The 22,473-nt window shown below is 45.0% G+C and overlaps 1 protein-coding gene across 1 annotated transcript in view; it reads right to left on the bottom strand.

The window, feature by feature from the left end:
* TBX15 (T-box transcription factor 15) overlaps positions 1-21,021 on the bottom strand; it is a 99,567-nt gene extending 78,546 nt beyond the window's left edge. Inside the window, exon 1 of the mRNA XM_030020884.2 lies at positions 20,563-21,021. Coding sequence (XP_029876744.1) covers positions 20,563-20,764 — 202 coding nt within the window. The 5' untranslated portion in view covers positions 20,765-21,021. The remainder of the gene's footprint in view (positions 1-20,562) is intronic.
* Positions 21,022-22,473: the final 1,452 nt, after the last annotated feature.

Raw genomic sequence — 22,473 nt, 5'->3', positions numbered from 1 at the left:
CTGGAACCCATGTCTCGAGGTCTTGTGGATTACTGACAGGCAGTCATAGGCACACAGAAGAGATGCAGCCCAGTCTGACCTCATCCGTATGGCTTGCACTGTGCAATTCTTACTTTTATTGAATAAAAATAAAAGGAATTCGTCTCAGATTACACAGATAATGCCTATCTCACTGCTGTTCTGCCCAATTGGCTACTGTATTCCTACTTCTGTCTTTCTGGGTCAGCCTCACATAGTACCAACAAGGGAAAATTCACTCAGGTCACTGGAACTGATTTATAGCCACAAGAATGTGGATTTTGTCTTTGTTTTCCTTTATGCCACTTCCCCTTTTCTCTACGGTAATTTTTTAAAGATTTTTTTCCTCTAACATTCTTGGGCTTCATGTGCCTGATACTGCAAAGGCAGATACAACTAACTTCAAAGACCAGTCCAACTGCAGTTGTGGCCTGCATGGTATGGGTCTGGCCTGCTGAGCTCATGAAAGAAAAGTTTCATCTGTTTTGTGGATCGGGCTCTTGACCTGCCATAAAAATAAATGCTATCTTCTACAGTTATTAAATGGCAGACTGTTTCTTGTTACTACTGTGGTATACGTGTCTCTTCCATGTGCCTGTCATTAAAAATAATAAATTGGGTTCCCTTATCTTATGGAGATCTCTTATTTTCCCCTCCCGTTTTGATCTCCTGTTCATTTCCACATAGTCTTGCTGACAGACGTGCACAGTTCAGATGATGCAGCAGCCTTTTTCCCCCTGACGGTAGAGACGCTAGCAGTTCACACCTTCATCTAATGCTCCACTTAACCAACAGCACACTCTGAATGTGTAAGAGAAGCAAGGTAAAAAATCCTGCACGATATAAGAGGAAATAAAGTTGCATACAAAGATGGTATTCCTGCTACTCTTCACCATTGTTAAAACATTAATTGATTGTTTAATATGCTGCTCATATGCATATGCATTTTGTGTTGCTCTTTGTTAGTTAATTCTGTGTATATTCTTCCTACGCCATGAAACTGCAAGTGTCTACTTGTATCGTGCAATAGCTGAGCAGGATCTTGAGTATTTTAGAGATTGAACTCTTTACTGGTAACAAAGTTGCTGTTCTGAAATGACCAGTTATCAATTATTACTAATATTTTCCATGCAGTCACTTCATTGACATACAGCTGGTACTTAATAACAGTCCTGGCCCTCCGGACTTCATTCCTTATGCTTCCTCCAGCGAGCATTACACTTCACAGGGATTGCACCACAAGACACAGAATTGTTTTTCTGCCTAGTTATTCACCAAATAGCTGCATCAAAATCAGCAAACCTCCTTCTGCTTCTATATATAAGTTGATTACAGTAAGTTTCTTTTTTGAAGGATGGGAATTCACGGGTTTTGTTGCACCAGAGAAGATGTCCTTTGCCCTATCCCACCCCAGGCACCTAAACGCCCCATTGATTTTACACCGTTAACATCCATTGCAAATGGCCACTCACGCACTTTTCAGGATAAGAAATCAGCCAAAGGCGCTTTCTGTCTTGAGGATTTGTCCTTTATACCCTTTTGTTATGGTTAGCTTAGTTCCTCAGACCTAAGTTCTTCTGTGAAAAAAGCAATTTTTAAAGCCCTTTGTTTCTTTCTGTTCGATAAAGCACATTATGCTACATTTCAGATTGTCTCCTTGAAGTCTTACACTATTTTTTTATCAAAGCAGCATCAAAATATGAAAAGTAAAGCCCCTCAAGATATATTACTGATCACTGTGATCACCTTGTTCTTTCATACTAGCTACCACAATCTTATTTTCATGTCAGGCATTACACTGTCTCTGAAGTTCTACTAGTCAAACGCATGAAAATGTGCTAAGAAGTTGTGCTGCTGAATATGATGTGACTTCATTAGACACGTGCATGTGCTGAGATGCTATCCAGGAACATTTCTCAACTTTTCCTGTATCATTGGCCACTTTGAAAAAAGAACAACTTATGGACCAAACCAGATGATGTTGCCACAATGGTTTTTCCTTACAATCAAATAAAAATTTGCCAAACATTTAATGTTTATTTACTACTTTCCTGTTCACATCTTGTTTCCTTTCTCACAACTGTATTTGTGTTTTCAGGGTGTTTCACACATGACCCATAAGTTTGGTCCCACAGCTATCAGATATAAGGACCGCTCCCATTAACTGTAATCCTGCTACCATTAACTGTAATATGTGTAGAAGCTGGCTCAGTCACAATTACATGGAGAGTCATTTGAAAAATGTAGAAATTAACAGTATCGGTGGGTTTAGCTCTGTTTATATTGAATTCATCTGCTGAGCATCTCTTTACATTCCCTCCATGACATTTCCATGCATTGTTCCACTCTCTCCCCAGTGTTCAGCTAGAAGGACAATGGGAGAAAGCAGTTCCACATTTCCATCTATCTATACACAAACGGAGTCAGCCCATGCATTCTTTTCTTTCTTATTTTTTTTCCCCCAAAAAAAGCTCCCAGGGCAGGAAAGGAATGCTGGATCAGGCCTGTCCATAGTCGTGTGTTCCCTAGCATCCCACAGAGGGATGTTGTTGCTATTATTTTAACAGCAGATCTCTGCTGTTGTTGCTATTTTAATGGCAGATTTTAAAGCTTCCGCTGACATTGGTACAGACCCTGAAGCTCAGCTAGAGAAAGAGAGGTGGTGAGCAGATGGTGATACAAAGGAGGAATGTTGTATCTATAAATATTCTGGTGAAATTCATATCCAGTGTTCCACACAAGAGCCAACAAACTATACTAAACCCTTAATATGGGGGTTAAATTAGTCTTATGTGGTAAATGGGTTCTTAATCTGGGTTTCCCTGCCGGGGAGATTTTCACTCAGAGGATGTAACCATTTATATCAAACCACTGAAAAAATTAGGAAAGGTTAATTCTGTATTAATTATCATTAGAAAAACGTTAACATTTACCAAGCAAGGGGAAACGTTTCCTTCTGAGTTGTCAGGGCTTCTAAAACAGCCCAAGGGAAGGGGCAGTGGCGAAGGCACAGCGATCTCTGGGAAAATGCTCCTGAACTGTTTGTCAGTCAGCATTAAGGTTATGTTACAGTACATCAGTTGAATGTGTAACAACTCAAATCTCCTTCCGGAAAAATCAAGCCAGTAAAATGACATTCGTAAAACCCTAAGGTGTTTTAATAATGCAGTTTAATACATTGAACTTCTCCAACCAAGAGTTAAGGCTGAAGCTTTGCATTCAAATGGTAATCTTCATTTCACCGTATCTGAGTGTACTTTAGGTATCAGATAATGGGTCTCACGCACACAGAGGTTTATTTATCATTGATTGAACACGCAAGTACTGGCTGAAACAAAATGAACAGGACCAAAACTGATAGAGCCTAAGTCTGGTTTAAGGTCAAGCAGCAGGTAAGTAGCAGGGCTTGAGGCCAAGCTCGGCTGCCCGCTGTCCACAGCCCCTCTGCCCTCGCCATCAGAAAGCGCAATATCCTTCAAACCAAGGTGCCAAGCAAGTCTGAAAACCACCTTATGGACGGCTGTGTGAATCTGCAGAGTGTCTACATTAACAGGTTTGAGTTTTGATGTTCTGTTTACATCTGCAGGTGCTAATTTGGTGGCTAATCGGGATATACTGCATTATGTTAGCCACCTCTCTCCTTATCGAATATTGTGGGAAAGGAGAGGAAATGATGTGTTTAAAAGACCTATGTCAGAAACAAAAGGGCACGGAGAATCAGTGCCTTTTAGCAGCATGTGCATAAGCATTATGCAGTTGGTTTTGTTTCCTAAAGTGGCACTCAGATCTGAAAGTTGAAGAAGGAAGCTATACAAATGACCAAAACTCTGTGAAAGTGTGGAACATTATTTTTTCATCATCCTTTCATAAGCACATAAAATAACTCTGGCCTAAAGCATCTCCTTTGAACACTGAGATAGAAAATGTAAGGGGATAGATTGTCTATCTATAGATCAAATGTTTTAGCTGTATTTCTTAGGAAATTAGGCTCACAGGAGGCCATCAGCTGGTCAATTTTCCCTTTCCCCTCAATATTCTGGACCCACTGATCCAAATTGACTCACTGGTCGGCTTCAACCAACTTTGACAGAGGGATAGAGGTCTCAAAGGAATTAAATTTCTACAAATTCTGTGAAAATCAATGGCTAAACTAATTAGCACCCTCAACTAAGAGGCTCCCTTGGCTACTTGCACTATGTACTCATCCAGGCAGAACATCCCAAGACAGGTAGTAGAGGAGTTGGAACTGAAACTGGGATGCTATGGGATATTCAGGGGAAAGTACATGAAGCTGAAAATGTTGGTAAACAACAGGGTATAGCCATTGGGGGAGAAGCAGGAGGAACTAACATTTCTGTGATGGGGACATCAGGACATAACGCAAGTCATTTGTCCAGCTGCTTGAAAGAGGCTTGCTTCCTTCACTGAAATACCCTTTAAAAGTCATCAAGAATTCAGGGCCCAGAAGAAGAGCAAAACTAGGCCTTTGGAGCAGAAAATGCTTATAAAATCTTCCTGAAGTGCTGCTATACAGTCATTCGTATTTTATTTTACAAGATCTAAATACTGATGTCTCACCTGTGCTCTGCAAATGGCTCTCAGAAAAACAGCTGCACCAGTGTGCGAGAAGAAAGAACAAGAAATAAAGATTGCCTCTCTTCTTCATAACTTTCCTGCAAATTAAGTCCAAAAACTGAGTACCAGCATACACCTTGCCCCAACTTTTATCTCAGGTTGATACCCAGAAAGAAAGATAATTTCTCACCTAACAGCTCAGCCCGTTATCATTCCCATTCTTCACGCTGGGTCTGATAGAGGTTTGTGCAGTGACTTTACCTAGCTCTGTAAGATGACAGCAGGTTTGCAATCTTTATCTCAACCAGCTCTAGCACAGTTAAAGGTAGCATGCTATGGCTAGATTTTTCAGTTATGGTCATGCATACCAGTATCATACTTTAAATCTTGATAGCATCTTTGAAAGCATGTAAATGATTTAAGCACACTTTTTTTTTTTCCCCCAATTTCCAATGTAGTTTAAGCTTTTAGGTTCGAGTAAATGTCTACATTGCATGTGATGTATTTTCCAGCTCCCAGTGACTTCAGTCAGACTATTTGTCTGAATAAGGACACATCAGGGGGTCACAACTTCATTTTGTTTAACGTTCTGTCTTATGTTGCCTCCATAAAAGGTGACTTAATAAATACTGTAATTTCTGAATGGCCTTATCTCTAAGTTCCATCATCAGAACTGCTAAATATGCAAAACAAGATCATGCACCAGGGAAATAAAGTCAAAGTCCCACTGGAGTTCAATGGCAAGCAACAAAAGGGCTTGACAGTTTTACATTGAAAGGGAAATATAGAATGAAAATAAAGAACCTGATTCCTCACCTCACAACTACAATAATTTCAATACATGCTATTTTAATAAATATTTCTGCTTAAGACTATACACTTTTAACATGAAAAATTACAGTCCTCTCTGAAGGGTCTGCCCCTTACTAGAGTTACACATCACATCGAGCGTTTCTATAACTGAAGTATTAAAGAAATGTACTTTACTCCATACTCTCTATTGTTTACTTTGTGCCACGGACAGAACCCTGTGCAGTTTCCATTTCCCCTACAATTAGGCGCCGATCCTACAAACACATAAATGTGAGCTCACCTTTCCTGCTGGGAGGGATTTTGATGGGAGACTCGCCGCAATAAAGGACATGAATACATTTTGGCAGGATCAGGGCCTCAGATAGCAAGGAGGAAACCGGCTAACAGAAACCACCTTTGCAAACACAAAGAGGGAAAGATCCCAGGAACAAAAATTAAAGTTTTATACACTTTTAAATGCCAGCCAGAGTATTTAAAGGGAGCAGAAACTCGAGGACTTCAGAACTGATCTTTTTTTTTTTTTAAAGCTGAGTTGAAAGTGTCCCTTTAAGAATTTATGGCATGGCACAGCCAAGGATTTGCTTGGTTTGGCTTTTACTAAACTATTATTTTCTTTTGCTGAGAGATTCAGCGACTAAAAGTGCAGCCTTTTCTTCCTCACAGCTGTTTGCTCCCATGCTATCGAATATTCTCCCTCCAGCTTTTGCCCTTGCCTTGCTCACAGGCTGTAAGGGATGCAGGAATTTCGGCTGCTCTGCTTCAGTTTAGCGGAGTGATAATCTTAGGCAAACGCTTGCAATCTGTCTTTCATTAAAAGAGTTTTTTGCACTTCTGTTTAACACAGGGAATTTTTTGAATTGCCCTTCTAAAAGAGGATTTCACCTCCACTTTTGCCTGGAGGGAAACCCTTGCTGCCACAAATATATCTGCTGGATAAGTGGGAATGCTCTGGTTGTCGAGCGGTTCTCACCAAAGACAGCAGACAGTTCTGCCTTCAGCTCCTGAAGATTAGGTACTTGCTGCAAACTTAATTGGATAAATCGATGCATAGAACAATGCTTCTCCCATTAAAAAGAAAGGGGGTTTTTTTGCTGCCCTATACAAAAACAGGTGTTTAAATTCCGTTGTAAAATGAAAGTAGCTTTCATTACCAAATGCCTGAAACCTCTTGCAGAGTATGATTCTCCTACTTCTAGCATCAGCTAGAATCTGTCAAACGTAAGACAAGTAACTCATACTTGTTGCCATAACAAACTGGAAGTGCAAAATAGGAACGGAAAAGATAGGTATTTCTAAAATACTTAAAATATGTTAAATGTTCAAATTCAGGGTTTTAGTGGCCCTAGAAAAACAGTCTTATTTTTTAAAAACATTATATCCAAAATATTATTAGTATAATATATACATGTCCATATTATAAATGTATCTATAGAGAGAGGCTTATATACATGCACACAACATGGAGAAAGTATATAGCAAGCAAAATGGGATTTGAACCCAAGTTCTTTGCTGTCTCCGAACTGGTAAGAGCAGTGGGAATATCTTCCGTGCAAAAAAACCCCAGTTCTTAAACAAAAGAAATCCTAGAACAAAAGCAAAAAAGAGAGGGAGAACTACATTCACTAAAAATGGGGCATATAATTTTTGCTATAAGTCACTGTTGCTGGTAAGCTTTTGTTTAAATACAGTGACAGGAGGCTAGAGTTCTCAGCTGTTTGCTGAATGTGGCCCCAAATAGGTATCTGCAGACTCTTCTGAAGAGAAACAAAGAAACAAATATTTTAAAAAAACTTTTGAAAGTCATGTCCTTCTAAAAAATAACCTTTGTATCTGTGCGAGGGTAGCCAAAATTTAATTGAAGAAAATGAAACTGTTAGATCTCCAATTTTGCAAATCCCTTGTGTGAGGGACTCAATCACTGACTGATTCCTATGCTTTCCTTACTAAATCAGGATGCATTTCAAGCCAACAATTTGAATTGAGAATCCTGTTATTTTTAATTGCTCTGCCAACTCTGCAAACTAAGCCTTCAGCTTCAGATTGCTCCCTGCCCCCGCAAAAGAGAAACTCCTGCTTTCTATTCCCTTGTTTATTTTTCAGATATACAAGAAGAAAGGGCTTTTCTCCCAACATCTTAGACAGAGGAAGAGGAAACATATCTCAGGAATTTCTGATTTTTATTTTTTTTCACAAAATATTCCTTTATAAAATGGAGATTTCACCCAACACCTCTGTTCTACTCCACAAAACTCTACTTTGATTATTTCTTCATTCTTCATTTAGGGTTTCCACTGTATTGAGATTTGAGTTCCTAATCAAATATCGTCGAGCATCCCTTTGCATTTATTATTAAATGACGTCAAACTCAGACCACAAGTAAAATAATGACAAATCCTGGTTGAAGTCCCTGTTTCCCTAAGAATGGAGATACCAGGGAAGAGTTAAGAGCATTTGACCTGCTGTGCTCAAAGCAGCAAAGTCTGGCATATGAAATGAAGAATCACATCTTAGTATGTACATGGGAAAAAATTTAGCCAACCGCAGTGTAAACGGTTGGTGCGAATGTTGTCTTATTAAAGGAAGGTGACTAACCAGCAACACCTTCAAAATATTATTCTTTGTACAACTGTAATGTCCCGAAGCCCTGGATGCGGATTGACGCTCCGCTGTACTGTTAAACGTAGGCAAAGGAGCTCATCGGGCTGTCCCAAAGAGCCAACAGTCTCACTACGTGCAACAGCCCAAGTGCTAACGATGAATCACCTCTCGCTTCAGAAACAAAGCTAGATAAGCATCCTGATTTACAGGAGAAAAGTCATGACTCAGATGAGTCAAAAACACTGCAACCGTGAATCTGGAGTAACGAAAAAGGAAGCGGAAATAGGGAAAAAAAGACTAAAAAAAGAAACACACTTATTTTTCAGGAAAGAAATACAAAATAACTAGTATACACTTCTTTAGATGACCATAAGAATAATAATAAGCTTTTTCTTCCCATTTATCTGCCCAGCAAACATCACTGCCTAAATGCTACACTGAATAGCAACTATCCGAGATGTAATTATTTATATTTTAATTCAGGACTGTCAAGCATTTTAATGAATACTCAGCAATTGTCTGACTATTCATAAATAAAATTATTAAGGGTCAGTCCACAAATAAGTATTATCATTCAACTACAAATAACTGTAATAAGAAACCTTTACTACTCTTCGTAATTCTTCATTTAAATTACGTGGCCCTAGCCAGAGTCACATTTCCAAAAAATTTTGCTGCTGTGCAGGAAAGCTGCCTCCCTCTTCCCACCACTCCCAACCCCAGGAAAAACACATAAACAAACAAAATAACAAGTAGAAATTTCAAGTAGAGGGGGAAGACTGAATTATCTGTAGTAGATGATCATCGTAAGTCCAGTTTAATTACTTCCTTAACAATAAGAAATGTGCTATGTGTAATTTAATTAGCCATTAGAAATTGCCTCTAGGTATACCTATATAATAAATAACCACACTCATTGCAATAATGACTAACATGTTCTCTCGGGCACATAAAAAACTTCTGTATATTGACAACTTAAATATATAATAATATAAAGCACTGAAATATCTGATTTTTATATACAATGGAAATCAATAATGTACAGCCAATGCAACCGCATAATAAAATAGACTTAACTCCATGTGTAACATCTATTGATTACAAAAAGGCTGAAGGCCTGCGTAAAAGTAGCAAAAGTAGCAAATAGGATTTTAAGAATTATTCTAAAAAATCCTATCGAGTTCACTGTAAGAGAAAATATTTCACCTAGAAGAGGCTTTATAATTTTACCTGAAATTCCTGGTTTTTTCACATCAAACCCTGGAGAACAAAGACCATGCGAAGAAACCTTGTTCTTTTTCCTGAAAGGTTCTGCTTATTTGAGAGGTTTTCCCTTTTTTCCCCCAGGCCTCTCACATACGTAAGCTACACCAAATTATTACGTTTGTCTGGTATAATGTACTAAGTTGCCTTCATGAACTATTTTGAACAGTATATTTCATTTATGGGAACCACGCCGTTCATTATTTGGGGGAGAAAAAAAAAAGAAAACAAACAAAAAAACCCAGGAGGGTACCCAGATGCAGGGAGAAAATCTGAAAATAGTTTCTAATTCCTCCTCGTGCCGCGAGCAGCCGGTGGGTAGGAAACGAAGCCCTGGCCCGCTCCCGTTCCTGCCTCATTCTCCTCCTTCCTTCCCAGCGGCGATCCCCCTTTCTGCCTGGTTTTCTACTCCTTTGCCCCTATTAACTTGTCTCTTCCCGATTTCACCACCATTTCATCCCCAGGCGGACAGCGTACGCGCGCGACTCAACGTGAAAACGAAGCTAACGCGACAGCGAGCCGGTCCCTTCGCTGGTGCGTTATGTCCCTTGTCCCCAGCCAGCGAGCCCCACGGAGCGATACGGGGCACCCGGTCCGCATCCAGGCTGAGCTCCAGCACTCCTATCCTTGATCCGTTATTCCTTTACCGTTTCTCAGCCCAAGGACAAGTTGGCACCTACAGAAGCCCCGGGACATCCCAGTCCAGCGGGTGTCGGAGAGCACAACCTGGGACAGGGCATCTGACACGGCAAAAGGACGGAGGCAACAAACGCCCCGGACATTTTTCATCCCCTTTGGGGGCCGAATTGCTTTTCTGTTAAAGGCTGTAACCATACCAGATTACTCGCTCGTGTGCCCCATACGAACTCAGTCAAGCCTCTCTCCATTTTTTCTACATCAATTATTCCCAAATTACCCTGGATAAATGATGCTCAGGACCTTAATGTAACTCAAGCAATCAGTCTTGTAACGCTCTTAATAAACAGCTGCTTCACAATCGAATCTTTCATTCTGAGAAGCAGAAGGAGGTTTTTTTCCTGAAGCTGCATTATATGACTATATTTTCACAAAAGCTATTAATTATTGTCCATTTCTGTAACGGCCCACTGCGAGGCACTTCCACAGCCGCCCTCCCTTTCCCCAGCCCAGGCGCAATTTCCTGAGCTATGGAGTAAACAGAATTACTATGTACAGAATAATCCGAGCAGTCTCTAGCGGGGCAGTGTAGGCTTTCTGCCGCTCCGTCAGCGTCGCAGGGACCTGCGTAACAGAACTGTGATGTTACAGTCTTATGTGGGTAACACTCCCCAGCATTGAAGTGAATAACGTGACCGGCTTGCCGCTAGGCAGATGGAGACTTTGCTAGGGTTGTTTGATGGTAAATGAAGACTTTTTTTTATTTGCTCCAAGGAGCCTAGCACAGGAAACCCCCAAATCCTACAATAATAAATCCTCTATTTATCTTTTAAATTCTGGAGCAAAATAAAAACCATTAGGCACCCACCGCCATGTGCTGTATTCTATATTTTCCCAGCTTCCTACAACCTTCTGGCATAAAAAGATTAAGTTTTCTGAAGTAAAAAACAACTTCTCAGTTTAAAAATAACAGCCTCGTTGCCTTGTATGGAGCACTGTTTTATCGTATCACAGAGTAAAAAGGCAGGAGCACTTAGAAATTGCAAAGACGGGCATAATCTGGAAACCCGTATCTGATCCGACCTGATAGTTTCCACGCTATCAGGCATTTGCAGGAAAGCTGAAGAGCAGAGGAAAACATGATCTTTCCATAGCATAAAAGTGATCACCCAGGCATTAACCTCACTGTCACGATTATTTCACTCATACAGACTGATGCAGTATTCCAGCAGATGAAAAAGAAATCTCCATACCTAAATCAAACTTATTCCAATCCTGACAGTTACGCTGAAGGGGAGGCTACTTTTTGGCTATCACCGTCTGCTTAGGGCATCTCAGAGCAGAAATCAAGCGAGAGGTCAAGATCTCCGTGGCGATTACACGTTCTTAATGCCACCGAAAATAAGGTCACAAAAGCTGCGCCCTTGAAAATGAGCACCATAAAGTCCTTTGAAATGCAGAGGCTCAGCACCTCGCAGAATTGGGCCCTCCTTTAGCAGCTGCCTCCTAAGCGTGTTTCCCCACAGCCTTCGCCCCACTGTATTTTGCAATGTCATAGGGCACTTCCAATCTCTTGGTTTTCTAGTTTTTCAGATGCCTGATACATAAAAGAACAAACTCAGGGGCAATACACATCTTTGCAAGAGGAGATGTCAACTAAAAATTTAGGATTGCCAATCCCAGCTGTTGCATGGTATTTTATTACAAGTTAAGGCAGCAGCAGAGTCCAGTACAAACTCAAGGCTGAAGCCTGCTTTTAAAAAAGCCGGTGCGAGTGTTTCCATTAAGGTCTGAGGGGGTACAAGGGAATGCTCAATAGGTCGCCTTCTACTATTTTTTTCACCCTGAGAAGGAAGAGTGCTTAAAGCACAATAAAAATACATGGGCATTTTTTCTGTGCAAAGTGCATCTACATGCAAAGCTGAAAGAGGGATGACAAGGCAGCGCTGGGGTAATTTCTTCATCACACTAAGTGATGCTTCTAGAAGTGATGACAATAACACCTATGAACATTTAATAACTGACCTTTTAATAGGATCCTCTGACCAGGACTGAGGACAATCCAGTGCGGCAAGTAGGTGAAAAAAATGTCTATCTGTGAGTCTCTCCGTCTATTCTCAAGGTCCCTTCTTCCTCAGCAAACTCAAACTTGCAGAACTGATCTACAGGCATTTCAGGGACAAAACAACAAAAACCTATTTTTGAAGACTCCCTGACCTACTCATCATATGCACCATTCATTTCTAAATGCTACGATGTGTTCTCCAGAATTATTTTGTGTCTGTAAGCATCCATGCAGTCAGCCAGCACTTTTGGTATCTGATTTAGGGATACTGCTGTTAACTGGTGCAGCTTCTTAAGAAGTCTACGATGCACAGTTCTTCACTCTCATTAAAAGCAAAGACACTCTGGTGTCTTCAGTTTTCCCCTTAGTTTCAGGGTAGATTTCTGATCAGGGAGTTCTCTATTTCCGGAAGCTCCTAAAAGTAGAGGCTTGGTTTTGTTAATTCATTGGTCATGGGAAAAATGTTAATGCTAGCCAAGAGTGCATCCAGTCCCTGAGTGAAGTCAAAGAACTGTAAGTCATTCATAATTATTCTGTGTGCCCTGGCCCACTGATTTTCAAACAATCTTTGCTGTGGCTGCATTCGTATAAATGTGCTGATTATTAATATGATTTGTGTCAGTTCTTAACCAGTCGGTTAAGTACTCTTTAGAAACTGTAAATCGGTTCTTGTAAAGGCGGTTGGCAATCATTTCTTCCCAAGCTTCTTTCCAAGAGCTACACGTGTGGACGTTGCTGAAAATGTCCATTTAACAATACTGGAAGATTTCCTGCCCAAAAAGCAAAAGCCTTAAGAAGAATGAGCAGGTGCAGATGCGGTGCAGTGAAACTGTCCGCTATGACAGGGACTGAATTCTACAGTGCAAGAGTTTAACTGAGCTTTTTTTTTTTTTTTTTAATACATATATGTAGTGAATTGACCAAGAAAATAGAGCTTTGGAGAAATGAAAACTTATTTATGAAATCCTGCACAATTTGGCAAATAACTTTGCTTGTTAAAAGAAAAAAAATGGGGAAGCACTTTTGAATGTCCAAATGCTTGACTTCATTATTATCTAAATGAAAATGCCTTATTTTTTTAATTGCAAATTCATTTTATAATTTCTTTTAAAAATATTTTTTAATTAATTTAAACAAGGTTGTTTGGGGATCCATTTTTTAAATGGTTGCGTAACTTAAAAATGTGATGTAGTTTGATGATACAAAAATAAATATTTAAAGGCTGGCCAAAACCTAAGTTTTCCTGTTTCTCAATAAAGTGAAAAAAAAAAAAAAAAACCAGCTTTTATTCAACCAAACCTAAATGCCTCCTTACCATCTTCACTTTTTTTCTGCTCAGTCCCCAGATGAAAAATCCTCCTCTGAATTCCTCAGCTGCTGGGAATCAGTATGGGCTGGCCTAAGGCATTTGCTAGGTGCAGCCTTCCCTCTAGCAGCTGTAAGTTTGCGTTTGCAAATATACAGCAAGCATGGGACAACCCACTGTCACGGGGCTTTGACTCGGACAATCCTTTCACCATCTTCACAGTACTGTCAGGTCAATAGCTCATCTGAGCAAATGGCATATGGAAATATTATTATAAATATTATTGTAACAAGTGCTTTTGTCACGTCTTGGGTTGATTTACTGATTCATTGTTTTCTGATCTTGCAGAATATGCAATTAAAAGATGCCCCCGGCATGAATATTGTTGCTAGAACTTGAATTGGCACTACGTTTCCTCTCAGAGTTTTAAAATTTCTTAATCTGCTTTCAAAGATATTTCAACTTCATTTTACCATAACACAGTGTTATCTTCCCTAGCCCTTCTCACTAAAGCACACTACAGCTTTTACCCCTAGAAATGCAATGGCATTGTATTTTGAGACAGCAGATGCTTCACAGGCAGAAAGGTTGGAATCGTAACCTATTTTAACCAGTGTTGGAAATAAGCAGCAAAAAGCTACACCATTTTTTTTCTCTGAAAATAAAAATGTCTCGGCGTTGCTGCACAGTGCTCTCCACCCGTGGAAACTTTAGTTCAACTAATAAGCCAGAAAAGCCAAATCTTTCAACGTCCTGCTATGCAGGGCTGCTCTGGGCAGGATTAGGCTGGGAAGCCCCCAGTCACTTGCCTTTCCCTGTACGCCCAGGTGCCCGCTGCTGCTCTTGCTTAAATCTGTCAGGATTTAACCATAACTTCCCATCCCATTACCACAAAGTAAGTGTATTGTTCAGGAGGATGTCAGAGAGCTAAGGGCTAGCATAAAATCCTGGAATTCCATCAACAGGCACTAGCAAGCTCAGCCTCTCTGAGAAACTCTGTTGATCTCTGAAATGTTGTTAGTTTTAGAAAACTTCAGCTTTTTTCACTGAACTTGATTTTACATCACAGGTGTAAACTACAGATCTCAATATGGACACTTGGGGTGATTTAAATCACACTTGAATAGATTTGACTTGCAACAGGAACTGATGTAAACGCCATATGAGCCTCTTTCAATATATCCAGGAATTTTCCAAGCACTCTCGCACTGATTTTAGTGCATTCTTTAAACTAGCGTAAGCTTATTAATCTAGATCAGAAGGCAGGGGAAAAAAAAGTTAAAAAACCCCCACACTTTGACCTTTGAAGACATAAGACTGCAAGCAAAGATTCATACAGGAATCCAATTGATTAAAATAGGAATGGTGATCTGCTTGAACAGAGGTGACTTAAGTGGCACCGACTGTGTTGTAAAACAATGCAAAGGCTCTTTCCTGAATGTAGCACTCTTGGAAGACATCTTTCAACTTTTCCATCTGAAAAAAGCATCAGTTTTCCTTAAAGACAGATACAGATAAAGCTGGACACTTCTGCCTGAGGAGAGGCTAGCTGGGCTGATATTTGATATAAGCGCTCAGTCCCAAGTGGGAGGAGGGAGAAGTGATTGATGGTTTGTAAGGAATTACTTGACTTTTGCTTGTAACAGAAGCTTTTTGGATTCTCCCGAAGTTCTTGTCAAAGACAAGTAATGTCTTTTGAAATAGCAGCATTCCCCTTCCCAGCAGATGGAATAAACCTGCGTAAAAAATGCTGCAGATTTAAAATACATACAAAAGAAAGGAAGACGTTGTTTGACACGCTGCCATTTTTCTAACACTCCGCCGTTCTGTAAGGTTTGTCTCTATTATTCTGTTACCTGCCCTCTTAATACAGCGTGAGCAATTCACCTCTCTGCAGGAAGAGTTTCACAAACCCAGCCGCGGGAGTTCACCAATTCAGTAAGACGCGAGTTACCGCAGAGACAAATCCTTCTCGCTCTCTTGTCTCCTCCGGCTGGCTCCAAGGTCAGAGTTGTACGAACTTGACCAAGGCAACCCTCTCCCGAGCTCCCCCAGGGCTCTCCTGGCTCTCATCTGGACAGCTCCATCTGCCTCCTGCAACTCTCTCCTCTGGGAAGGGGGAGAGCATTAGCTCTGCGGCCAGAGCACCAGGGGAGCAGAGACATTACGAGGGTCAGATTTTCACGTTTCCTTCCATCGCGTACGCAAGGGAGCAATGGGTCTGAGCTCGGTATCCCCTCCTTAGGAGGCAAACTGATGATCCAACAGGTGGAATGAATTCATACAATCCCAGTCACACGCACGTTCGTTAGAAAGACCTCGCATCAATAAAGCCCGGTCCCAAGCACTTCTGCCAAAGGCAAAGCTGACGCTCTCTGCCTTACGCCTCGTTACGGAGCATTGCTCCTCGGCGAGCCTCAAGGACCACGCAGAGGACGGTGTACACCGATTCCCCCCACCTCAGGAAAGAGAGGAGGAAAAGTTCTCTGCCAGCTCTTGAAATCCTAGCCCCGTCCACCGAGCACTCAAACAAAAGCTGAAGTGAGAAACTACGTCAGGAACCAAACTAAGTCACTCCCTACTCGCGGGTTTAACGGGCGCTGCTCAAAAAATGGGACTTCATCAATACGAGCATTCAGAAGCAGTGGTATAAAAAAAAATTTACAAAAATCACGTATCATCAATCACATTTCTCCAGCTCTTAAAATTTGTTTGCCCTCTCCGGAGGGTGGGTGGGCTGCATGGCCGGTGGAGGGTGTTTTTCCAGGGGCGAGGAGGAGCAGGTACCCTGCGGCAGAGCGGGGTTGGGATGGTTAATCCTCCCACCTCCCAGGATAGGCAGGAGAACCCACACGCCGTGGTAAAAGAGATGGAGGTTTTACTCTTGCCAGCCACGGAAGGCTTTGTCAAGCTATCGGATCTTAATCTTATGGATAAGCAGCTGTAATAAACACGTTGTAGGTCTCAAAATGTGTGCCGTGTTGTTTTCTCTTGTTGCAAAGCTTCGCGGTAGTTCGTTAACGTAGCTTTAGAAAAACACACGGAACGAAAAACAACTTGCAATGCAATGCCTTCGCGGATTGACTAAAATAAAACTCTCGAAAATGTTTTTGGTTTTGTTTTGGTTTGATTGTTTGTTTGTTTTAACCGACGCGTGCATTTTTAATATATGCCATCAGAAATACCGACGGGATGCGTGATATGAAGACGGCACTGGCGAAATTCGTTTCCAAACTCGCTAGCGTGTTTCTTTACGAGGAACTGCACCGTCCCAAAGCCGAGAAATCCTAAATCTTTAGCCGCACCGTTTTGCTCTGCCTGCGAAGCGCCTGTCTAGCGTCTCGCCGTGTAACGACCCCGACCGCCTCAGGGAACAGCCGTGTTTCGGGGGGGGAGGGAGGGAAAGGCGTCCGCGGGGAGACGTGTCCCCCCCCCCCCCCCCCAAAAAAAAACCAAAAACATTTTAAACTTTCGACGAGCAAAGGAGCGCGCTGGGCTCTGCCTGGTCTGTCCCCGCGCCCCGGGGGTGGCAGAGGGAAGGGCCGAGGAAAGGCACGGCTGTAAACGATGGTAAATAATATATACATCAAGGGAGGCAACGCCTGCCCCCCCCAGCCCCCCCGTGACCTTTCCGTCGCTCAGGTTTAATCTATAAATACCCAGCAGACACCCGAGCCCATTGTTTTGCTGCCCTCGGAAACCAAACCTGCCGAGGGGACGGAGGGCTGCCCGCCACCTCCTCCTCCTCCTCTTCCTCCTCCTCCTCCTCCTCCTCCTCCTCCTCCTCCTCCTCTTCCTCTCCGCAGCGGCGGTGAGAGCCGAGGACCGGCGGAGGATGCGGCGGGGGCAGGAGCCGGGGGAGGCTCCACCGAGGGGCCCACGCGTGGAACGCCCCGAGTGGACGGGGAAAGGGGAGGGAGAGGGGGAGAGCCGCTGTAATCCCGAATTCCTTTTCCCAACTTCGTGATTAAAACCCGCACGTGATTAAAATCCAGCCTTAGCCCCCTTTTAAATGAGTCTCGTAAAACAGCACATTAACTCTGGCGACAAGATTCATGGCCGAGACATAAATAACTCGGATGCTCGGGAGATATTTTTTACAAACCTGGGGGATTTTTCCGCTGGCTTTTCTCACCTTTCCGCCCCCCCTTCCCGGCCACCTCCCAAACTGCCCCCTCGCCTCTCCCGGGAAGATTCGCCCGTGGGAAAGGTCCCTCGGGCTCGCCAATATTGTCGCCCAAGGATTTGGGCACGGCTGGAAAATCGCACGTAAGGAGTGAAGGATTTCGCCAAAACGGGGAGCTCTGCCTCCCACGGGTGTCCCCTGTGTGTCGTGTGTCCCCCCCCCAAGGCTGGATTTTGTACACGGCCCCCGAGGGCGGCCGAGCCCCCCGCGCCGGGAGAGCCACTCGCCGTGGGGACGGAGTCGTGACGGACGCGTGGGAGAGAAATCCCCACAGCCGTCTGCAGGGAAAAGAGCTGCAAAAAGGAGAGCGAAGCCTTACTCTTCCCTCGGCGGGGCTTGGTTCCCCGCCGCGAATGGTTTTTTCAGCCCCTCTTGAACTGGAATTGGGGAGGGGGGTTTATGCGGAGAGATGGATAAACCCGGCTAGGCCGATTTAGGTTATCACAGGAAAATCAACACAGAATTTCCCGGGGTGTACTGGAATATTTGGGGCCTCTCTGTAAGCACACCCGTACCAATAATATCTCCAGCAGAAGGAACAGCCCCGTGCTATTTCCTACGGTACTCGGGGGCAGCGGCTTTGAGTTTTGAACCTTTGGGACGCTATAAAAAAGCCCTTTCCTAAATTTTTTTTTTTTTTTTTTTTGCTATATCGCTGGAGATTTGGCGAGTTTAAAATAGTTTAGGTGTAAAGTTTGTTCTTAATTGGGTCTTGTAAAGATGGAATTTGGTGGCCATTATAGAGCCGCTAATCAATTTTCACCCAGCAGCAAAGGTACACCGCGGAGGATTTAGGTTTAATGAAGTGACTGTGCAAATTACAGTCGCGGACTTTATTTAAAGTCTATCAAGCTCCTAAAAATGATTTCTCAAACTGTTCTTGATTTCCTTTGCTTTATGAAAAACATCACGTTTGCTTTCTAAGGTTTCAGGCATTAGCAGCCATTCTCTCCCGCTCTCCAGTCTGGCGCAGGGGGAGTTTTCCCGTTTTTTCTTTCCAATTCCTGGAGAAACGGGCAAATTAAACTTCTAGACCGTCCAAAAATATATCCTATTGCGGCTAAAAATTAACGAGAAACGGCTCTAAAAAAAGAAGACTGATGCACATATCTGCTCTGTTATTGGAAAGCAGATTTGGGTCGTTCCGTTCGCGTATTTCGTGTTTTGAACGGGGAAGACTCGGAAACGGTCAGCTATTTTTTTAGCGGTTGATATTTTGATGGCTTTTGTCCCTTCTCCTTTAGGCCCATCGCTCCTCTGAAAGAGAGGTCCCAGGCAGCAGATTTACCGATTTCTCCTTAGGATCCGCACCGGGAAGGGCTGCTGCTGTTACAAGCAAAATGAAATGCGGTTCCTTGAGAGCGGAGCGGGGCGAGATCTCCGGAGTTGCCGGTATTTCGCTCTCTTCAAAAACACTTAACAGATTTTTTTAATTTTTTTTTTATACAGCAGATATTTTTTACACCTCGATTTCTAATTCTTTCTCCCCCCTTTTTTGGTTTGGTCTGGTTGTTTTTCTGCTTGGTTAGTTGGGGGTTTTTTTTTATGCTGGGTTTTGGGCAGCTGATGCTTCTTGATAGCGCGGGGAATGTCACGCAAAAAAAAAAAAAAGAAAGAAAAGAAAAATAAATAAAAAAGATGTTTTCTTCTCCAAGTGCAGCAGAGTGGACTTGGCGCGAGTGGAGGAAATTTCTGCTCTTTCTCTTGCGGGATCGCTCCCAGAAATCGCTTGAACCCTTTTTCTCCCCCCCGACTATGAAAAATAAAGAGAAATTACCTAAAATTCGCTTTCTCCGCACACTCTAACCGGGAGAGCGGGGCCCGTTCCCTCCGTCCCATTTGAAGGCGCTGGGGCGCGGGGCGGGGGGGCGGCGAGAAGGGCGCGGGGGGGGCAGCGAGCTTTTCCCCACTCGGGGTGGGCGCGGGTCCGCGGCTGCTTTTTGCGGGACCGTCGTTCTAGGCCGGAGGGAAACGGCCCGAGGCGGGGAGTGGCGGGGGGGGGGACACGGACACGCAAGAGCAGACCGAGGGTTTCGCTTGAAGCCAAATGATCCCTCCAAGCTACCGGCTCCCCTTTAAATAAAAATAAATAAACAAAGAAAAGTTTAAAATTAAAAGTACAAATACCACGAGGGAAATCTCGTGTTGTCTCTCCCCAAATACCGTGCAGCCGGCCAAGGGACCGTACGCCCGGGTCCCGGGAAGCGCCAGGCTCGCTACCGGGGGCCGGACTCCTCGGGACCCCCCCCCCCCCTCACCCGTTCGTTACCCCCGTTCCCGGTTGAGCCCCTTTTCCCTGCCGGGAGCAGCGTCCCGGCGGGCCCGATCCCGGGGAAAGGATCGGGCCCCCCTCAGCCCGTCGCTGCCGGGCTGAGCCCGGCCCGTGGGGGTCTCGGGTGGGAGCTCGCCGCCGGGCGTGGGTGTTTTGTGCAGCGGGTCCCCGCCGCTCCGAGGAGCCGGAGCCCCTCGCCTGGGTCTGGGGCGCCTGCCTCCTCCTCCTCCTCCTCCTCTTCCTCCACCGAAACCTCCGGTTAGAGCGGCACGGTCCCCGCGGGACGGAGTCGGGGTGGTGGCCGGTGTCTCGGAAAGGCACACGGAGGAGGAGAGGGAGTGATCCCTCCCACGGGGATGCGAGGGTCGTGCCCCACTCCTCTGCTCCCGACCCACGCGGGACCGCCGCGATGGTCGGGAAGCTCCGGGGCAAGGCGAAACGCGTGTCCCGAGACACCCGGGAAGGACTATCGCGACCGGCAGGCACGGAGAGGGAGGAGAGAGGGAGAAGGAGGAAGGGGGGGGGGACGACACGCCGTTCCCTCCCGGGGAGATCATGGAGTTGTGGCGGGGGTAAGAGCCGCAGTGAGTAGGAGAAAACTCCCCGTAAACCGAAAAAAAAAAAAAAATTAAAATCAAAATCCAAGGAATCTCCGCAAAATATATATATCCCCAACCCCCCCCCCCCCCGCCTTTTCCTCTAGCCCCAGTCCCGGGTGTTTTCCGGGACGCCCTGCCCGGCGCCGCTCTCCCGGCGGGCAGCTCCCGGGGAAGGAGCGGGGCTGGGGGGGGGGTCTGGGGGGGTCCCGAAGAGAAAGGAGTTGCACTAACCGGGATTGAGATCCAGGCACTGAGTCGGGTCTTCATTGTCCCCTAGCTGGCCATTGGGGCTGAGGCTTTCCATGGACAAATCCAGCCCCTTGTCCTCCCAGTCTCGCAGTTTCCTCTTTTTATTTGTCCCGATCAAGGCTTCTACCGAAAAAGCGTGCGCTCGGGAGCTGAGGGCCACCGCCGATCTTCGCCTCTCACTCATCTTATCCCCCAGCCCAGACCCCGGGGCAGAGGAGCGAGCAGCGGCTGGGAGCGCAGAGCCCGGGGACCAGAGGCAGAGCCTCTCGCCTCTTTCTCCCCCCAGCCCTCCCCAGCTGCACCCCCAGAACGAAGGAGCCCTCAGTCTCCCGAAGGCACTACATGAGGCTGCAGATACTCCGTAGGCAGAGCCGGGAGGGTGTGCTCAGCCCAGGTCCCCAGCACTTGCTCAGAGGGGCTGCAGGCTGGATTTCATCTTTTTTTTTTTTTTTTTTTTTTTTTTTTCCCTTCTCCCCTTTCCTTCTGTCTCTCTCTGATTGATCCAAACTTCTGGGATTTTTTTTTTTTTTTTTTTTTTTTCCTCCAAGAGTTAGGCAGGCTGCGTGCGCCTGTCAAGAAAAAAAAAAAAAAGAAGAAAAAAAAAAAAAAACCCCAACTGTTCCCGGCCAATAGGAGTTAGAGATCGGGAGAGACCCAAAAGCTGCGACCCAATGGGGAGGGGAGGGAGACTCGGGCTTCAGGGCGAGGAATTTTGGCCATCTGAGTCCTGGAGCACCGGCCGGGAGAATTAACTGTTTGAAGAACGGGGAGCCAGTAGGAAACCCATAGCTCTAAATGCAGAGAGGTAACAACTCCCGCACTTCTCTCCACCGCACCCAGGTTTCCCAGGGGCTGCCGCTACCGAAGCCCCACGCAAAACACCCGAGAGGGGTTTTACCACCCGGGGGGGGGGACCGGAGGAGGGGGTGTTTTGAAAACGTCATTCATGCCATTTTATTACTTGCGCTTGAATCGGTGTTTGGCCCGACAACAGCAACGTCTCGGGGCGGGGCGGGGGGGGGGGAGAAATTTCCCTTCAAACCGATGCGTGTCCGTGGAGCGGCGGGGCTGAGCGGGCGGCGTGGGCTGGCGTCGGCAGCGGGGCAGATAGAGCCAGACACGCCCGGGCAGGGGGAGCGCCTTCTCTTTGGGAAGGGGGATTTTCTTCTTGATCGATTTATTTTATTCCCCCTACCCCACGCCCCCACCCACCCCACCCCACCCACCCCGCTTCTTTTTGTCATTTGAGCTACAGAGAGAAGAAACCCGCTAGGTACAGATCCCGGCCGGTTGCCTGGATGATATTCAGCATTTTATTTCTGCTCGCTTATTCATTCTGCCCTGAAACCCTCCAGGCTGTGAGGAGGGTCCGCAGCTGCTCCCACGCTCCTCGGTCGTGCGTGGGGGACCCCGCAGGGAAAAAGAACAAGGGCTGCACTTGAGAAGTGAAGGAAGCAGCGTGTGTTTTCCTTAGGTGATGGGACCACGGAAAAATAGGTGAAGTCAACCGAAACACCGTCTAGGGAAAAAACAGCAGGGAAAGCCGCCGGGGGTTAATTCGGTCCCGCGGATCGAATACAGGTTCCAAATAAACAATAAATAATTATAAAGTAAGGGAGGGAATTAATATGGATGGAGCCACGGTGGAAAAGCGGCCGAGGATACACACCAAATTTCAGGAAGGGATTATTTTTGGCTGGTGTTCCCCCGATGTTCCCAGCGCCGGGAGCAGAGCGAGATTTTTTTCAGGCGAGTTTTTTCCGTGGGGCTGGACACAAGTGAAGGGGGCAGGCGGCGGGGGGCATGTCTCCCTTCTTTTAGCTCCCGGTGTGACCCCACGGTGCCCATGCCTGCGCGGTACGGCGGAGCCCTTCAGCCCCCCCTCTCCGGCTC

The sequence above is a fragment of the Aquila chrysaetos genome, chromosome 7 (assembly GCF_900496995.4).
Source record: "Aquila chrysaetos chrysaetos chromosome 7, bAquChr1.4, whole genome shotgun sequence".
NCBI classification, from domain to species: domain Eukaryota; kingdom Metazoa; phylum Chordata; class Aves; order Accipitriformes; family Accipitridae; genus Aquila; species Aquila chrysaetos.
Note: the sequence above shows the minus strand (reverse complement) of the source record. Positions and strands in the feature narration are given on the sequence as shown.